The 17,966-nt window shown below is 38.8% G+C and overlaps 1 protein-coding gene across 4 annotated transcripts in view; it reads right to left on the reverse strand.

The window, feature by feature from the left end:
* DOCK1 (dedicator of cytokinesis 1) overlaps window positions 1–17,966 on the reverse strand; it is a 511,572-nt gene that overhangs the window by 38,665 nt on the left and 454,941 nt on the right. For all 4 annotated transcript variants that reach the window (XM_042460991.1, XM_042460990.1, XM_042460988.1 and 1 more), the window contains 8 exons: window positions 17,305–17,394; window positions 14,872–14,976; window positions 12,184–12,325; window positions 11,933–12,011; window positions 10,392–10,476; window positions 9,269–9,355; window positions 2,039–2,215; window positions 225–308 (listed from right to left, as the gene is read on the reverse strand). In XM_042460991.1, the coding sequence (XP_042316925.1) occupies window positions 225–308; window positions 2,039–2,215; window positions 9,269–9,355; window positions 10,392–10,476; window positions 11,933–12,011; window positions 12,184–12,325; window positions 14,872–14,976; window positions 17,305–17,394 (849 nt within the window). The remainder of the gene's footprint in view (window positions 1–224; window positions 309–2,038; window positions 2,216–9,268; window positions 9,356–10,391; window positions 10,477–11,932; window positions 12,012–12,183; window positions 12,326–14,871; window positions 14,977–17,304; window positions 17,395–17,966) is intronic.

A 17,966-nucleotide genomic window follows, 5' to 3' on the forward strand; every position in this document is an offset into this window, starting at 1 on the left:
GATAAATCTGTGGGTTAACAGTGTTACTCACATTTTGGAGTAAAAAAATTGACAAATTATGTCAGACACAAAAAGATGAACTTTTAGCTTCTTTTTTCAAGACATTTGAAATGCCATAAGAACATGTACACTGGAGTGAACTTTCTGACAACTGAATTTTCTCAAAAGTGACAGCAGTCTGCTTTGGAATGCCACCTGGCACCATGCCATGCCATTAGACTCACCTGCCATGCAATTAGATCCTTTAGTTTTTCAATTTTTTCATGATCTTCAGGATGGTCATACATATATTTTTCAGTGAAGAAAGCCTATGGTGGAGGGGGAAAAAGTAACAATTATTTTACAGAATAAGCAACAGCTTTTACAATATAGAAGAATCACAAAGGACAATACAGTGGGCCCTTGGTTTCCGTGGAGGTATGGTTCCCCTGTGGATACCAAAATCAGTGGATGATCAAGGCCCATTAAATACAATGGCATAGTAAAATAGTGTATCTTACATAACATAGCAAAATCAAGGTTTGCATTCTGGAATTTATATATTTTTAAAATATTTTCAAGCCATGGATGGTGGATAAAAAAATCTGTGGCTATGGAGTGCCAACTGTACTAATGAAACCGTTGTTACCAGTACATTATTATTATTATTATTAACCTTTATTTATAAAGCGCTGTAAGTTTACACAGCGCTGTACATCAATTTTTTAGTCAGACGGTTCCCTGCCCTCAGGCTTACAATCTAAAAGACACGACACAAAAGGAGAAGGGAGTGGTGGTGGGGAATAGGATCAGGTCCAGCAGATCTTTTCCACCTCCGAGGCCTGGACCAAGGCAGATGGACTGGAGGAAGGGCTTGGCTTCTTGATGGATGGTTAGAAGGAGGCTTCCTGGGTCAGAGAGGGGCTCACCTCTGGGAATGCTTCTCTAAACAATATAGTCTTTAATTCAGTTTTGAAACTGGGTAGAGAAGTGATGAGGTGTGCATGTGGGGGAAGAAGGTTCCAGGAGTAAGGGGCAGCAAGCGAGAAGGGACGAATTCGGGAGGGGGCAGTGGTAGTCCTACATTGTGACAGTACATGATTTCTTTTGCAGTTTAGGAATTAAAATGATAGGGTCTAACTGGAATCTCTGTGCAAAAAAGTAACAAATTTATCTCACTTTCACAAATATTGGATTATATTTACTGGTGGTTGCTGAGTAGAGCATGCAGGGTGGGAAGGCTTGGCTAGAATGGTGTCATACACTATGATTCTGAGCCCATTAACAATTCTACAGTGGTCTGTGCATGTCAACAAAGTCATGTTAAGCCTAGAGGCATTTGTGAAGCTATGATTAAGAAGTAATCTTCTTCTGATCAAGCATACTTCAATCAAGGCAAGTTAATATGATCCTCTCCTCTTTATCCTAAGAACTACCCTGTGAAGGTCAGACTATGAGACTCACCCACAATCACCCAGTTAACTTCATGGCTAAATGAAAATATGAACTTGGCTCTCCCCCAGAGTCAGAATATAAAATCTTAGGTTAATTCACTGGATTTCTTCTTTATAATGAGGGGAACTGATTTTCATATTCTCCTTTTAACTTACTAAGACTCACAATTTTGGCATAGCAAACTCAAGATTTCTGACCTAGTGACAAAGTATATGTCCCTCATCTTCACCTCAGCTGGCAGGCTTCATCTTTCTATTTGATTTAGAAAAGGATGTTCCTTCTTTGCCCTTTGTCTCAGCAAACATAGTGACCTAGTCAGTTCTTAGTCCTTAAATATACAGGGGAAGTGTGAATTGTGAAACAGTTCCCATTTTCAATGGTAGTAAGGGGCTGGATTGGAATTCTACTTATTTCCTATGTGGGTTGTTATCCCATTTTCAAACACATTTATATTGGTAAAGAGTCAGAATAATTTCCATGAGACATATATCCTGCTGGTAATATATTAATTTTGTGATTAGATATATTTTCTGATAACACGTCCTGTTTTTCTTATTTCTTGATTACCAACTTGGCTTCTCAGAGAACACTGGCTAAACATTACCTTTTCATAGTTGGTGAAGCCGCCCATAACTGCAGGGTCCACAATACCATTTAGTAGCATAGACAGAGGATTAATAGGTAAGTTTGGATCATTCAAATGTTGCTGAATCATATTGTTGATTTTATCATTCGTTAATTGCATTGTTTCAATTGCATTTTCAAGTGGGCTGATTTCAACCTGGGAAAAACACCAGAAGCAATACCACATATCACTATAGCATTGTAGCATTTATTTTAAATTCAACTCTTAAAAAAGATTTTGGGGAAAAAATCCAAAAATATATATTTGCGTAGTTTCAACATTGAATTACTGATTGTCACACCAAGTTTGACACTAATGTGTACATCTGCATGCGTGTACAAGCACACACACACATGCTTGACCAATATGTACACACACAAATGTGCATTTGTACACACATGTATCAGTACCTCAAATGTAAAATCTAAAGGAATAGCAACCCATCCTGAATCTACATAAGGTAAAAGTGAAGAAAACAGAAGCCACTGTGACTGCAAATTCTACATAGACAATGCTGTATAGTGTTGTTGTTGTCTTAAGTGAGATGGCAGCCTATATTTGAAACACAGAAGCTGGAGGGGGAGAGGGGTGTCACGTGATTGATCAAAACGTCTTCCATGAGTTCAAAGCGGTTCTCAGGGATCACAGCTCGTGCCACCAGAGCTTTTCAAATCTCTCAGACAAAACTGTGTTAGAATAAAAAAGATAAGGGGTTAATGGGCCTATGCTAAAATGAAAATCTGTATTTGATTACAGTCATTTGCATAAGCTTTATGTAAGAACACTTCTATCTAGCTATCAGTACCTTAATGCATTTTTAAAAGGCACTTATAATCAAATCTTTCTAATTGTCACTCCTACACCTGCACTCTGATTACATCTACCCTACCTTAATTATCATTTTTTAAAATGAGTTTTGTGTATTATTTTGGAATGCAAAGTAATGTGATTGAACAGAGCTCCTGGCCCATGTTTTTTCTTATTTTCTCCCTGCTTGTTCAAAACTTCGTCTACCACCTAAGATTCTGACATGTTAAAGCCAAAGGTTTTGACATGATTGTCTAGGTGTGTCCAACTGTAGGTGGCGGTGCTCATCTCTGTTACTAATATGAAGGAGTCAGCATTGTCAAAAATGACTCTGTGGTCATGTAGCCAGCATGACTAAATGCTGAGGTACACAGAACACTGTTACCTTCCCACCGAAGTGGTACCTATTTATCTACTTGCATTTTTACAGGCTTTAGAACTGCTAGGTTGGCAGAAGCTGAGATTAGTGATGAGAGCTCATTTCATCACATGGCGCTTGAGTCTTGAACTATTGATATGCCGACTTTTCAGTCAACAGAGTCAGCATCTTAACTGCTAAGCCATCACGTTTTACCCACTAAGTATCTATTACTTGGTTCTCTTCCACTTCCATATTCTCAGGCTCATTACAATGTTCAGCCACACTCACTGTCTTTCTATTTCATTAAATAATATAATCCAGACACAGAAGATATCCCCAGATGTTGATGGTCTTCAACACCAATTACCCTTTACCACTAGCTATGCTTGCTAGGGCTGAGGGAAGCTGCAGTCCAACAATATTTGGGATAGACTACACATTGCTTTGTGTTGATTTAATCTGTTTTCTCACTTCGTCAACAGGTTCTGAGAACAAACTATGTGGGGAAAAATAATCTCTCTTTCAATATAGGATGGGGGAGAATATTAGAGCTGAGAAAGCCAATTTCAGCATCTGCTGACTCTACAAGTGACATATCACAGTACTGCAACCACTTCTTGGGGACACCTGGAGGGCTTTTCATTGTTTTGGGGTGAGTGAAAGAACGTAAGCTAAAAAGCCCCCAAGGAATGATTGGTGGTGGGTAGAGAATGCTAGAGCCTGGGGATCTAGGTAGCTCAAAGGATACACTGGCCATTTCTTCCTCCCTACACAGGCTGCATAATTCCCATCTCTGATGTAGGACTAAAGCTGATTGCTATTTACAAATAAAGCAGACATAGGCGCATTATAGACGGGCCTAAGCGGCGCCGTCGTCGCGCCATGAATACGCGCAAGGGGCGGCGCTTCCAGATGCACCTTGCCCCTCGCGCGTATTCCGTACGTCAAGATGGCAGCGCCCTATACAGATGGGCGTGGCCATCTTGACGTAACGGAAGCTGTGCGTCTGGACGTCCAAACCCGGAAGAGACGTCGCGAGTGCGCACTTTGGCACTTGCGACGTCTCTTCTGGGTTGCCAGAAGGAGCGCGATTTTCGTGCTCCTTTTTTACAGCGCGGGGGAGTCGCAGTTTGGCTGCAGCGGCTTCCCCGCGCTGCAACCGGCAGCGGCCCAAGACTGCCCCTTTTGGGTGGTCTGTAACAGGCCCGAGTGAATCACGTAAGTGTTAGCTTAGCAACTTCCATTCATTCAAAAGGTCTACCCTACTTTGGACTAATAACTAGATTTAGTCTTTAACCAGCGAATGCTTCACTGGTGTTATGGGAAGCTTATATCATCCCATTGCCATCTCAAAACAAACAATAATGCACAAATGCTTCCTTCAGAATCACTCTTTGGGGGTATAAAGTCACCATACCACTCAACTAGGCCACTCAACAAACCATTATCAAGTTCACATACACTGTTGTATCTATCAACTGAAGTGACTTAAAACCTTACAGAAATGTAGGAAGAAAGGAATGCGTACCCTCATACAATCATGGAACTATTTATTCTCACCATTATGTATTCAGTAATCTTGGGGCTGGTGACGATTTCCATTACAATATATTATTGATTCAGAAGACCTACTGAAGGTCCTTCTCTTGTTCTTTTCTTTTGGACTAAATCGTCTATGGAGAAGCAGTCCAGTCTCTGCTGAATGAGTTCTGCTGCTCTCAGATTCCTATGAATACTGTAAATTCACCTCCAATTTCTTTTTGTGGCTCTTGGTTCTCCCTCCTGTCATCATTCCTTTGCTATTTCCTGCTTTTTTCTATTGGCCTGTTTGTTTCAACTGAGGTATTCTAGCCTTCCAGTACTCATTAAAATGCTTGCCTTATTCAGGAGAGAATATGGTTCTCCCTGTATGTCTTGCCCTCCCTCCTACAATTAAGAGTACTGCACACCATTTAAACTAAAGGGTGAAACAGATAGTGGGTAAGGACCAGCTTGCCGCTGCCCCTTTGCTTGCTGGGTTGGGGCCACAGCAACCACATACCACATCCCCAACCCAACCATCTCCTGGCACAAAAACGAGTGGCAGAAAGCCGCTCCTTTTTGTGCCGGGGAAAGGATGCCTTTGTTGACATGGCAGCGTTTTTTCAGCATTTCTTCAGCACAGCGTGTGTAAATGCTGTGCTGAAATGCCATGGATCCACTGCACGTGTGGTCGGCTGTGCTGCTTCCTGATGGACTGGGGGTGTGCTGCTGTCTGAACACCATGTCCCCAGTCCACCGGAAGGCCTGCTCTTTTTGACTATCTGTTTTGACTACTTTTTCTAGGTTTGTGGGAAACAAAAAAGCAGAACAGAATAATTTGTATGGAACTGGATTGTGATAAATTGCATATCTGTAAATAACAAGGAACACATCTGAGCAGCACAGTAGCCTCTGTTGTTTTTCAAAATCATCGCTTCTCGGCCTTTTGGCTAAGATCAAGTGTAGTTTTTCAAAATCAAGAATTTAGTTTAATTATGCTATATTGACAATGGAGGGATGTAGACTACTGATGGAAAGAATATTCATAATTATGCATTCTTAAGTTTAAAAAATGATTTATTTATTTTTTTTATAGTTGAGAAATCCTTTCAGGATGAATAATAGACCAGAGAGAAATTTTCTGCAATTTCCCTTGGGTATGCAACATCATAAAGTGGCACAGAAGAATTATTCAATGGAGGAAACCACATGGCATTTTTGTATAACTACATCCCATTTTCTGTGCAGGAAATTTATTTCCTGTACAGAAAGCACTATTCCCAGTGCAGGAAACCTGTTTTTCAAGGCAGAAAACAAGAGATTTTCACATTTAAATAATGTTCTTCTTCACAGAGTAATTCCTCTGCAACTCTTTAGAGCTCTCAAATACGGGGTGGCATGTACTGCAGAGGCATATTTGTGTTCTGCAGTGGGGAGGAAACTACTGAAATTGTTTCTCCTGCATGTGAGGATGAAATAATTAAGCATCTCCTTCCTAGTGTGAGCAAGTTGTGGCGCTCAAAATGTTGCTGTACTGCATCGCTTATCAATCGTACCTGCCATAGCCAACAGTGCTGGGACCTGCAATCCACTGACACCTGGAGGGCTGTAATTTTCCAGCCTGGACAACTGACACTGTCAAATGTAATTCCTCCATACCAAAATGTTTTGCTTAATCGATGATCACACATATTTTAAACAAAGCAAACATTTTCAGCCAACTGAAGCACTGCTCTCTTTTATTTCTTCCTCAAACAATGCATTTCAGAAGCAAGTGTTTCATGATAGGGTTGGGTTCTTAGGCACTGATGGATCAGATTGTACAGTCTCAGATTAAATCCTAATCCAAAGCAAGTGCACAGTTGTAAAATTCAGTCACAACTGGTCAACAATATAGAATGATGGTATCTAATATTTGATTTGTTTTCGCAGACAATAAAAGCTCATCTATGTTCTTATTTACAGAGCAAATCTGTTTAAATCTAAATCCAAGCTTTCAAGTTACTGTTTATTTAAACTCTTGCCTCTCTATCTTTGTCGCAAATTTATGATTACAAAACAATTAATCTGGACAGGATAATGTGTGTGTAGTAATATTTAAAAAAATAGGTTAATACCTTTTGTTTTTCACCTAGGCACAGAATGAAAACATAGACAGATGGAACTGGAAACTAGAAATGTTTTTATTTAAAAATAAAATACTTGCAGTAACCTACTTATAACAATTGAATGCTCAAGATCTTTGCCCCTCTCCCACTTTCCCCTTACCAAGAATGTTTAAAAATAATTTATTGCATCTTATTTTCTACTGTAGTCTCAGTATTAAAAGGTATTAAAAAAGCATACTATCCCCCCCCTCCACTAGTTTTCCATTTGATAAAATTGTTTATGATGACCTGATCTGGCTTTTGTAGGAAGTATATTACACATAGGTCAAAAGTTATCCCCTCTGTCTTCTTGCATTATTAAAATGGGCAGAGGTGGCATGGACCTTTCAGATATGGAGGCATTATCGCCCTTGCTGGTTTGCACAGAGTACAATTAGAAGAATTTATTGACATTTCTATGAGATATGTAGAACTGAACAGTCCCACGCAGAAGTGGCCTACTTCAGAAAATCTGCTTTCTTAAAAACAAGTGGAAAGGGATTCAGTCAGACAGAAGAGGAATGGAGAAACAGAATAATTTATCACCAGGACACTGCAAAAGCAATTTGAATTGAAAATATTTTATTCTGTGATTAAGGCTGCAACCCTACTCTTACATACTTGGGAGTAAATCCCAATAAATGCAATGATGATTACTTCTGAGTAGACACATATAGGATTGTGCTGTAAATACCAGTGGGCACTACATTTGGTTCCATTTTGCACCATGCATATTCATTCTCATCCTTTGCCGATTTATTTCATCTGAATATAATCATACAATCCAGCCATTAGAGAACAATGTTCCACTTACTATTAAATATGTTTTGAAAACAAGGGTATGGATATAGTCTATTTTTGAAAATGCTTTTATTTTTCATTCTTAAATTGATAAGTTTTTACATTAAGATGTTATATACAAGACTATGGAGCGGTACAGACCACGATAAAGCGATGTACTTGCGCCGATACTAAGGCTAGGGAGCACCATCCACATGCTCCCTAACTCTAGTACGAGACTGTTCTGGCATCATGGCAGCCTCCCATCTACATGGGGGCCGCCATGATGCCGATGCTGGCGCCACTGCTGAGCGCCCAAATGTGGCACACAGAATGTGGCACCACTTCCTGGTTGTTGCGTTGCAACAAAGGAGCTGCTCTAGGCAGCTCCTTTTTGTTGTGATGCCTCAAGCTTTGTTCCCGTGTGGCAACCAGATGGCCACAGGAACGAAGACATCCTTTCTCCCATGGCTGTGCCTGTCAGGGTGTCCTGGGGCATGAAGCCCCAAGGGTACCCCTTTTCAGGACCACAGAGAAGCGTCATTTTGCTGCTTCTCCATGGTCCCAAAAAGTGCTGGATTGGGGCTTCTGGGCTGCTGGTGAGGCTGCCCTGGCCCCAATCCGGTGAGAAAAGGGGCGGTCTGTACCACACCTATGTTATACACAAGGTTATATTCCAAATGTATAAAAAGTGTGCATTTCACATTGATTTCTGTTTCTTATACAAAAGGGTAATTAACTGATATCTGGGGGGGGGGGGAATAGACTAACCCTAAAATTAAAATTTAAGCAGGTAAATCAATGGTTTCTTGTCAGTAAAGTAAGACATTGGTATTAACTAGATAAACTATGCTAGCTATGAATATGACATTTTTGCAATCTACACAATTCCTAAAATAAATTTAAACATTGCTCTCTAGTTAAGAAGATGTAAATCATTCATCACACGATTAAATATTTATGACTGAATAATTGCATGTGAGATAGGAATTGGTATGAAAAGTGGAATGTAATATCAACCATATTATAATGAGCAAGAAGACCATAGCTGCATCCATGCTGCAAAAGTTACAGCAGTTTGATCCTACTTTAGCAGACGGATCAGCTCCAGGGAACTCTGGGATTTGTAATTTGAGGAAAGACTCTGCTAGAGAGATGTAGAGGTAAAACAGACAGACCAAGGCCTCTCCATCCGTTATTGGCCTGAGAATGCGAAGACCACACAGCCCTTTCCTGATGTGGGATGAGCGGTTTTTTCCACTCCTTTTTTGTGCCAGCTCTTGCTGCCTTGGCATGGCTTCAGAGCAGCTTTCAACCACTTTGGGGGCATGCGTCATGTAAATGCCACCCTCTTGAAGCAGCCATAACTCATCTGTTTTGGGCCCTTGAGTTCAGAATAGTGGACTAGAAAACTCTGACTACAGACTACAGATGCCACATGATGGACTCATGAAGTAAAAGTGGGGCCAGCAGTTCCTACAGGAGAGTAGCATCACAAGTGCTCATACAGATTAAGCATCAGCAAAACACACATTCAGATATGTTTTTACAAGATTAAATAACCTTGGTAAACATCTTCGAAATTGATCTTACCATAAAAACTGATTTCACTTCAAACCATCTTAAAATCCCAGGTAATTTATATCCTGTCACATAAATGGTCCTCTCAATCCACATATTCTGCAAATTTAAGGGGAAAGTTTTGAAGCAGAACATTAACATAATTTACTGTATATCTCCATTATTCAAAAAAAGCCTAGCAGATAGGTAAACATTTTTGAAAATGTAGCTAAAGATACTGAGTGGATTTCCCACATGTGCTAAAGAAGCACTTTTGCATCTAGCTTATTGGGATCAACTTAATGGTTCTTTGGCACATTCGTGTGCTTCAGTTGTCTTGCCAGCCTACCCACATGCTCAGGTGACATTACAAACCATTTGTCAATTCATATCACCCTCTGGAAATTGTCATTCAAGGATAAAAAAAGGCTGCTGTATGAGGAAAAATGGGTGTAATGCCAAATTGTTATAAATACCAGCTTCAGAAGTAGCATAAGGAAAGGGCTTAATTTTCTCTGATGCCCACTGTGATCTCATTAATTCTTGTTTTCTCCATTTCCCTCCCCCCTCAACCAGATTATTTAATTCACACTAAAAACGATGACATCTGCAAAGACACATTTAATATCAACTCTACTACCCCCCTCTCCCCAAAAGCATATCACCTTATGGCTTATAGCTTAAAATCTAGCCATACAAATGGAGAGACATTTTCAACAGCATGTGGCCTTTAGCAAAACAAAAGTCTAGGGATCATTTCATGGCATTTGTCACTAAAATTAATGAGCAGGGAAGCTAATATTGGTAGACACTGACATACTGATAGACACTGAAATAAAGGTTGAATTTCAGTGAGATCAACCATATGGTTTTGTGAAAATATTATTACTGCCTCAAAGGCAGGAGTTCAGTTAACATGAGTACAGTCCTTACGTAAATGCAATCAGCTTTCAATCCCCTAAAATGGCCTTTTCAAGGCTGATGTGCAATGTGCTTCTCATAATTAATGACCAAATATTTAGCAATTTAGAGACATCCTCCAGTGTAATGAACTAGGTGTTGGGTAGCCTTAAAACTCTCTGTATCTTTATTTAATGATTACTTAAGAAAGATTAAAATAGGTATTATGTAATTCAGTATAAAATATAAAAACTACCGCAAATTCATTGTCTGGGTTTTTCTCTCCTTTCCGAACAGGTCGTGAATATTCAAACCTTTGAACCTCATTCACTCTATAGAAACTGAAAAAAGAGAAGATGCACAAGCGCATACATATTTTTTTCATACCAACATACATAAACATTACAGCGAGGCTTTAAATCACTAACCACTGCATGGGAGCTGATCTCCACACAGTGACAGTTGTTGAGTGATTTAAAGTGACTTCTATGTATTCACTGACTGAATACATACTGACTAAAAGGTTATTTAGATTAATATTGATTGAAGAGGTTGGACAGAAATGATAAAGACTGAGAATAACCTTGGCATTGACACCAGTTACAAGGCCAAAATGCTGTTTATTATCCATCTGTCCACACTTATTTGTGTTAACTGTATCTGATACATTCATTTCCATATATATACACAAACTATTTACATCTTGATGTTATTTTTATTAATATTTTAATCCTGTCTTTCTTTTCAGGATACTACACACAGTTCCTTTCTATACTTTCCCCTACACTACTACCCCATATGACATCAGTTATAATAAGAGTGGCATGACTAGCCCAAAGTCTTCTAAGCTACTTCATGTCTTAGAGATTCAACAGACAGGCAGAAAGGGGAGTCGAGATGCTGGCCCTTTCTGCCCCGGAAGCAGGCCAGACGGGCGCCATTAGCGTGCCATCATGATGCCCCTCATGTGCTGTGGCATTTCGACCTGTTGCACAAGGCACATCATCAGTGCGTGTGCTGTTTGGATGCACACATACCAAGATGGCGCTCGGACAGCGCGGTAGGGCTCAGTAGTGTGTGGATGCTCTGATCTCCTGAGCCCTAATTTCAGCCCCAGGCCGGTGCATAACACCAGTCTGTACCAGGCCAAAGTGAGGTTTTCAAACCTGTGTCTTTCTGCTCCTCAGGCACTTTCCATATTGTACAATTATAGCAATTTGATACAACTTCAAATACCACAGTTCTGGTTTGTAAGTTAGAATTTTCTAGGGTTACAACACTAGAACTCTGTGACTGTGATCTAATTAGCACACAAAACTACAAATCTCAGGAGACTGTACTGTAGAGCCATGGCAGTAAAAGTGGAACTGAATACTGTACCAAAATACTATACTTGCATAGTGTGGATACCATTGTGGTCTGACACTCTAACCCCTAAACAGGCTTTTCAACAAGTATTAATTATGTTAGTGAAATGTGTGTTTTTACATACAGATTTGGGGGACAGGATAAAGAAAAGTCAGGTACAGGAAAAGCTTACTACTCATTTGGGCTACACATTACTTTCACCAGCATTAAGAAAAACCAAGGAAAGGGGAAAGACAGGGTGCCCATCAGCCCAAGATTCATTTTTTTTCTAGAGCAAAGTTGAAAAAATAATGTCTTGTGTTAAACCTATATCTTTTGTGCATGTTTTCTTAATGATATGATTGGTATAGCTGCATTTTGAGGCCTTTTAACAGGTAACACATTCAGCCAACCCCATTAACAGCACTTGTTTCGTTTAAATATCTATACCTTAAAATTTGTTCTGATACTGGTCTGTGGAATTTTGGTGGTAAATCTAGTTTTGGTTTTACAGTAAAACACTGAATATCTGAATTATTTGGTTAAGAATTACAATGACAAAAATGTTAAACTATGTATCTAGGAAATATCATCTTATATATGGAGATCGTACACATAGAAGAAAAAGATCAAGGAATGATAGTTACTCTGTGTTCTTAGAAAGGCCAGGATTACATGAACAGAGCACTTTTAAAGGATACATTGCCCTGGGGAGTTTTTGAGATCTTCGCCTGGAGGAGATGTTGTCTTCATTTTCTCAGCATTAGGAAACTGGGTTAATAACCTTGCTTCAAAATCTTCACGGCGCTCATATTCTTTTCCACGATAAATGAAAACTTTGTTCTACAAATAAACATAAAACCTGTTTACATACATCACATATACATTTAAAAGGGCAAGATCTATATTTATCTATATCTGTATCTATATCTATAACTATCATCTATCTCCATCCATTCTGTCTGACTATATCTGGTAATATTTTGAAGCTTTAGCATATGCAGGAAGCAACAGAAATAATGTGTAAATTAATATACTAATAAATTACAGATTCTGCAACAAGGATGTATTTCATTTACAAATGCCAATACAGTGAGCTGTGATCAATATTTTGGAGAAGACCACTTTGATTTCTATCTCTACTAAAAATGTATTTCCAAATAATATATTTATTCTCCTCTGCACAAAATATTATGCTAAATGTACATACTGCACCATTCAGCAATATAGAAACCCAGCATTCATTTGGATATACAAGAATTATATACCAGGAAATTTTATATTTTCCGTTTTCCTTGTAAGCGATTTCTGGTGCCGTGCTTTTATTTATCTACTTATTTTTTTTAAGAATTAGGAACAACATAATTTCAAACCAACAACAAAGAGGCTCCATTTCAGCACCAAGACCACTGATTAGAAAAATGATCTTAGTTTGTATTCTGTGCCCTTGACTGAATACCTTATAAAGAAGCTGGAGCATTCTAACTCCGGTCCATTTTATTCAAATATTCAGGACAGCTTTGCCATCTTTCATGTGATTCCAAATAATCCTCTGTGGAGTTGCATTTAGCAACACTAAATCACTAACAGATAACTCTGGCCCACAGAGGAAAATGTGTACTGTATTCTAAATTAGTATGCATTTGACAAAGTGCTTGGAAAATAATAAACCTAGTTTTGTAAAGCTAGTAGAGAAATTTTATACATGTCATTACGTTTAGTGCAACCATTTTGTATTCTTTGCTCTTTCTAGAATCTTACACAGAAGTGCATCATTTTCTCTTGGTGTTGGAGAAACCTTACACAGACACTGGGCATATTCGCTGGGGGCTTCTGGGAGGTGTAGTCCAAAAGGTAGCTTTCACATACTCTAAGGCGCGTTATAGACAGGCCTTTAATATGCCCCTGTCACGTGCTAGGGGTTGACCGAGGACCTAGCGTCCATACCGGCCTCACCCCTAGCACGTGACGTGGGTGTAAAGATGGCGCATTGCGTCCACATGTGTCGCCCCGGAAATGACGGCGCAAATGTGCCCCTTGCACCTTGCGGCGCCTCTTCCGGGGCCTGAGAAGGAGCGCGATTTCCGCGCTCCTTCTCAGCAGCGTCTGGGAGCAGCGTCGTTTAAAGGCTGCAGGTCCCGGACGGTGCAAGCAGCAGCAGCAGCAGACTGCCGCAATCTGGCAGTCTGTAACGCGCCTAAGTTTTCCCTTGCATCTGAAGCAGAGGCACTACTAGACTCTGTCCCAAACAATGAGAGAATGAGATTCATTTGCAGTGCAGAAATATGCAGTTTGATACCACTTTAACTACCATGGCTCAGTGCTATGGAATACTGGGCTTTGTGTGAGATGCTTAACCTTTTCTGTCAGTGTGCTCTAGTGCCACAACAAACTACAAACCCCAGGATTCCATAGCATTGAGCCATGGCAGTTAAAGCGGTGTCAAACTGGATTATTTCTGCAGTGCAGATGCAGCCTAATTCTTGGGCATTTCAAATAATCTTGAGAGTCTTCTAATCAGTAATGGCTCCCCAAAATCCTGCACACTAGTCATGCGTTCTTTCAATTTATTTTTTGTGATTTTCTGTGATGAGTCCAGTTCAGACATAATGGATAACCATATTTTCATGTTATAGAAATGCACCCACAGAAATCTTTCACTTCACTTCAATCTGCCTGGACCCATTCCCTGTTTACATCCAAATTCAAGAATCATGACTTGTTTAAATTGTGATTTGTTGTAACATCCAACATATGAGCGTGTAAGGCCAAAGTTTGTGCAAGCTTGTTCCCATATGTGAAAACCATATTTTTCTGATCCGATCAAGGCTAAAGCGATCCATTGATGTACTTTCCTTTTATCAATTGCCTTTGATTTAACATTATTCAGTAGGAACACACTCTAACTTTCTGGCCTAAAAGATATAGCAAAGCACTGGGCACAGTGATAAGCTTTGTAATTTTTTTTGATAGATGGAAAATATGAAAGCAAATTAACAGTCATTACATTTCGTTTACTATTTTTAGATGACGCAAGTTAGATTCAGGAATTTAAATCTATATGAAAAGCCACAGTGGTAATCTATATTTTTCCATGTTACAATTACTATTGCATTTGCAGACTCAATAGGTTGGATATAGGACAGTTTCATATTATCCTTGTCAGTTATTTGAAAATTATATGATTAATAAGGAAAGAGCAAGTTTCTTCTACATAAAAGAATGGCATGAGGATAGAGATATAGTAGTTCATCAAGAGAAGAAAGATTTTAAAATGTATTGGATATTTTATCAACTTTCTGAACTTAAATTGTTTTGAGAATGAAGAGAAAGACATTTTAAAAATGTAGCACCTAGCATGTTACTCATCAAAAAATGAAAATATTCACCCGTAGAAATGTTGGGAATCCGTGTCCATAGTATCCAACAGCAAAGTAATCTGGTTTGGGTCTGATTACTTTCACAATGTTTTCATAGAACTGTGCTTGCTTTTTCTAGGTAGGGGAAAAAATGTAATTTAAAAAGAAATCCTTCTACTGCTGATAATAGCATTTTCTTGTTAAAACTGTATTTTCCAGTTCTTTATTTTTTTGCCCCATCCAAGTAAGTTGAAGGAGAAAATAGCAAGGTATTTAATGAATTTCATTCTCTTTTTGGAAGAAACTAATGTATGCATGTTAACCAAATACTGACGGAGATTAAATCTACACACTCTGGCGCAATAAAAACACATCCATTTATAACCAGAACACTGTCCAGGCATACTTCTATTAACAGAAGAAGTGTACAGCTTAAATGTGAACATATAAAGAATGGTGGGATATTCCATATGAAGCAGTATTTCAACAATGCATTTCTTTAATACCTGAGTCAAAGAGTAAGGGAGCCCATAATTACTCATTCACAGAGCTAGCAGAATGTATGCAAGGACATGTGCTGTGAATTTTTTATGACCAGCATCATAAAGCTCAGCATCAACAATTTGCATCTATATGCACGTTGCATAGGCTGCTCTTGAAACAGGCAAAACCCATCTTGAAAAGTCATTAATACAAATATAAACTGTCTTCAAATTCCTATTAGCCTCTTGAGTTGGTAAATACCTCTGCAAGTATTATAAAATATGCTCTCATGCTGCAAGGCGAATACTACTTGGTTGCAGAGATGATAAAGAGAGAAACTGAACCAGTGTTCAGTGAATAGCAGCAATCTTTGTCTACTTGTCAAGAAAAGAACAGTGGAAATGTACAACCAACATCAAAGGGAAAGTTACTACTAAATGAAAAGCAGTTTACAAAATTGTCCTTATCTAGTTTGAAATATATTTATACAATGACATAATTCCTGCATTAAATGGACAAACCTAGCTTCCATTCAATCACTTTTGCATTACTCGAATCCACAAGGAAGTCTGTTTTCTAAGATAAGCAGAAAGCTGGAGTAAGGTTTGTGACTTAGGGGAGACTAGTGGCTTTGGTCTACTCCAGGAAAACAAAGCAGACACAATAACTTGGCATTATGTCTTATGACAAGGGTCTGTTTAGGGCAAGAAGCCAGTCAGAGTCCAGAAAGAGAAAGAAGCAAAGCCATTACACCAATCTGAACAAACAAACATGCAAGCCCCAAGCAGAAAAAGCATGATTTCATACAGGCAAAAGAGTAAAGAGATGATCTGGAAATAAACAGAACTCTGTTCTTCTTATGCAGTGAAAAGTCACAAATTCTTGCTAATTGCAGGACAGAACTGACACATTCACCTGTGAGGAAACTTCATTGCATAATACAGTGGGGCTCACTTCTACATGAGCAGGATGTTAACCAAGGGCTGAGGAGAGGCACCAAGGGTGGATGCAAGCATTATTAAAAATTAACAAAACAAAAGCAATAAATAAATATAATCTAGGAAATAACATGTTAGTACCAGCATGGTGTAGTGGTTTGAGTGTTAGCTTGCAATTCTGGAGACCAGGGTTCAATTCCCCGCTTGGGCATGAAACCCACTAGGTGATCATGGGCAAGTCACATGCTCTCAGCCTCAGAGGAAGCCAATGGCAAACTCCTCTGAGCAAATCTTGCCACGGAAATCCCATGATAGGGTTAGAGTTTCTGAAAAGTCAGAAATGGCTTGAAACACTTAAGAACAACAATAACAACAAGAATACAGTTACTAGGAGCAAAATCAAGAACATTTGAAATAATAAATAATAAAAGCTTTATTTTTACCTTGCCTCTCTGTCAAACACAATTGAGCTGGCTTATAATTAAACAAGAACATACATACCCCATATCCCAATCAATCCCTCCCTCCCCTAAAATAACAATTAAACAAATTAAATGGTAAAAGCAATACAATTAAAATAATCAGGGACAGGCAGATGGGGCACAAATATTCATTGGGATGGTAGATTCAGATTCGATTAGTGGCTGGGTTTGCTATTCAGGGAAGGCCTGTCAGAAGAGATCCGTCTTGACAGCCTTTTTAAAGCTGTCCAAGCTGGTAATATGACAGATCTCCTCCGGCAGGCTGTTCCATAATCTGGGAGCGGTTGAAGAGAAGGTCCTTTGGTTTACATCTTTGGGGCAATTCCTTTCATATACAGTTTTGGGATAGTCTGCATGAGGTAAAGTAAAATTATTAATTTTAATAGTATCATATTTCTTCTTAAACTGGTTGTGAACTCTATCCAGTTATTTAGCAACCAACAACTTTTCCAGTTGTCCCACACCATTTTCTGCTCATTCAAGTATTGAAACTTAATAACTGACTTTTGAAAAACAATGTATGCTTATTTTAACTTGCAATAAATTAAAAAGAAACTTACCAACAGTTCACTGAGTTGTTCATAATCAAACATTTCATTTTCATACTGTTCTGCTAGTTCTTTGCCCAAGGCAATAGCTTCTTCCCACATCTGTTAAAATGAAACAGAACACTCACATTTTTAGACTGACAAAACCCTTTAAAAAAAACAAAAACATAACCCATGAATATGTTACAAACATACATATTGCCACAAAACAAATGTTTTCAGTCAGCTCTGTTTGCATATTTACTATACATATGCTGCACTTTTTTCAAGGGAGACAACTGTTCAACAAGCTTATTAAGTTTGTTGGTTTGACAAATTAACAGTTGACAACTCTAATTAGCTTACAGTTGTAAACCACTTAGACACTGCTTAGGTGGTATGAAGCGGTATATAAATGAAGCTTGCTTGCTTGTTTGTTTGTTTAAAAGTGCAAAGTTGCTTTGGTCATTTCTTACAGTAAATAAAAATGAAGGAAGAGGAAGTTCAAAAAGTGTCCTAAACTATATTGTTCATATGCTCCTGTTTCCTTGCCTTAAATGTTAAAAGCATTTAAAAATCCAAAAATTGACTGAGGACAGCATTGCTCTTGCTAGGAGATTGTGCAAGAAGACCCACAGATGGGTGAAACAGCCTCAAAGGAGAGGCATGACACTGCCCCTGAGAGAGCCATAGCA

This window comes from Sceloporus undulatus, chromosome 3 (genome assembly GCF_019175285.1).
Source record: "Sceloporus undulatus isolate JIND9_A2432 ecotype Alabama chromosome 3, SceUnd_v1.1, whole genome shotgun sequence".
Classification (NCBI taxonomy): Eukaryota; Metazoa; Chordata; class Lepidosauria; order Squamata; family Phrynosomatidae; genus Sceloporus; species Sceloporus undulatus.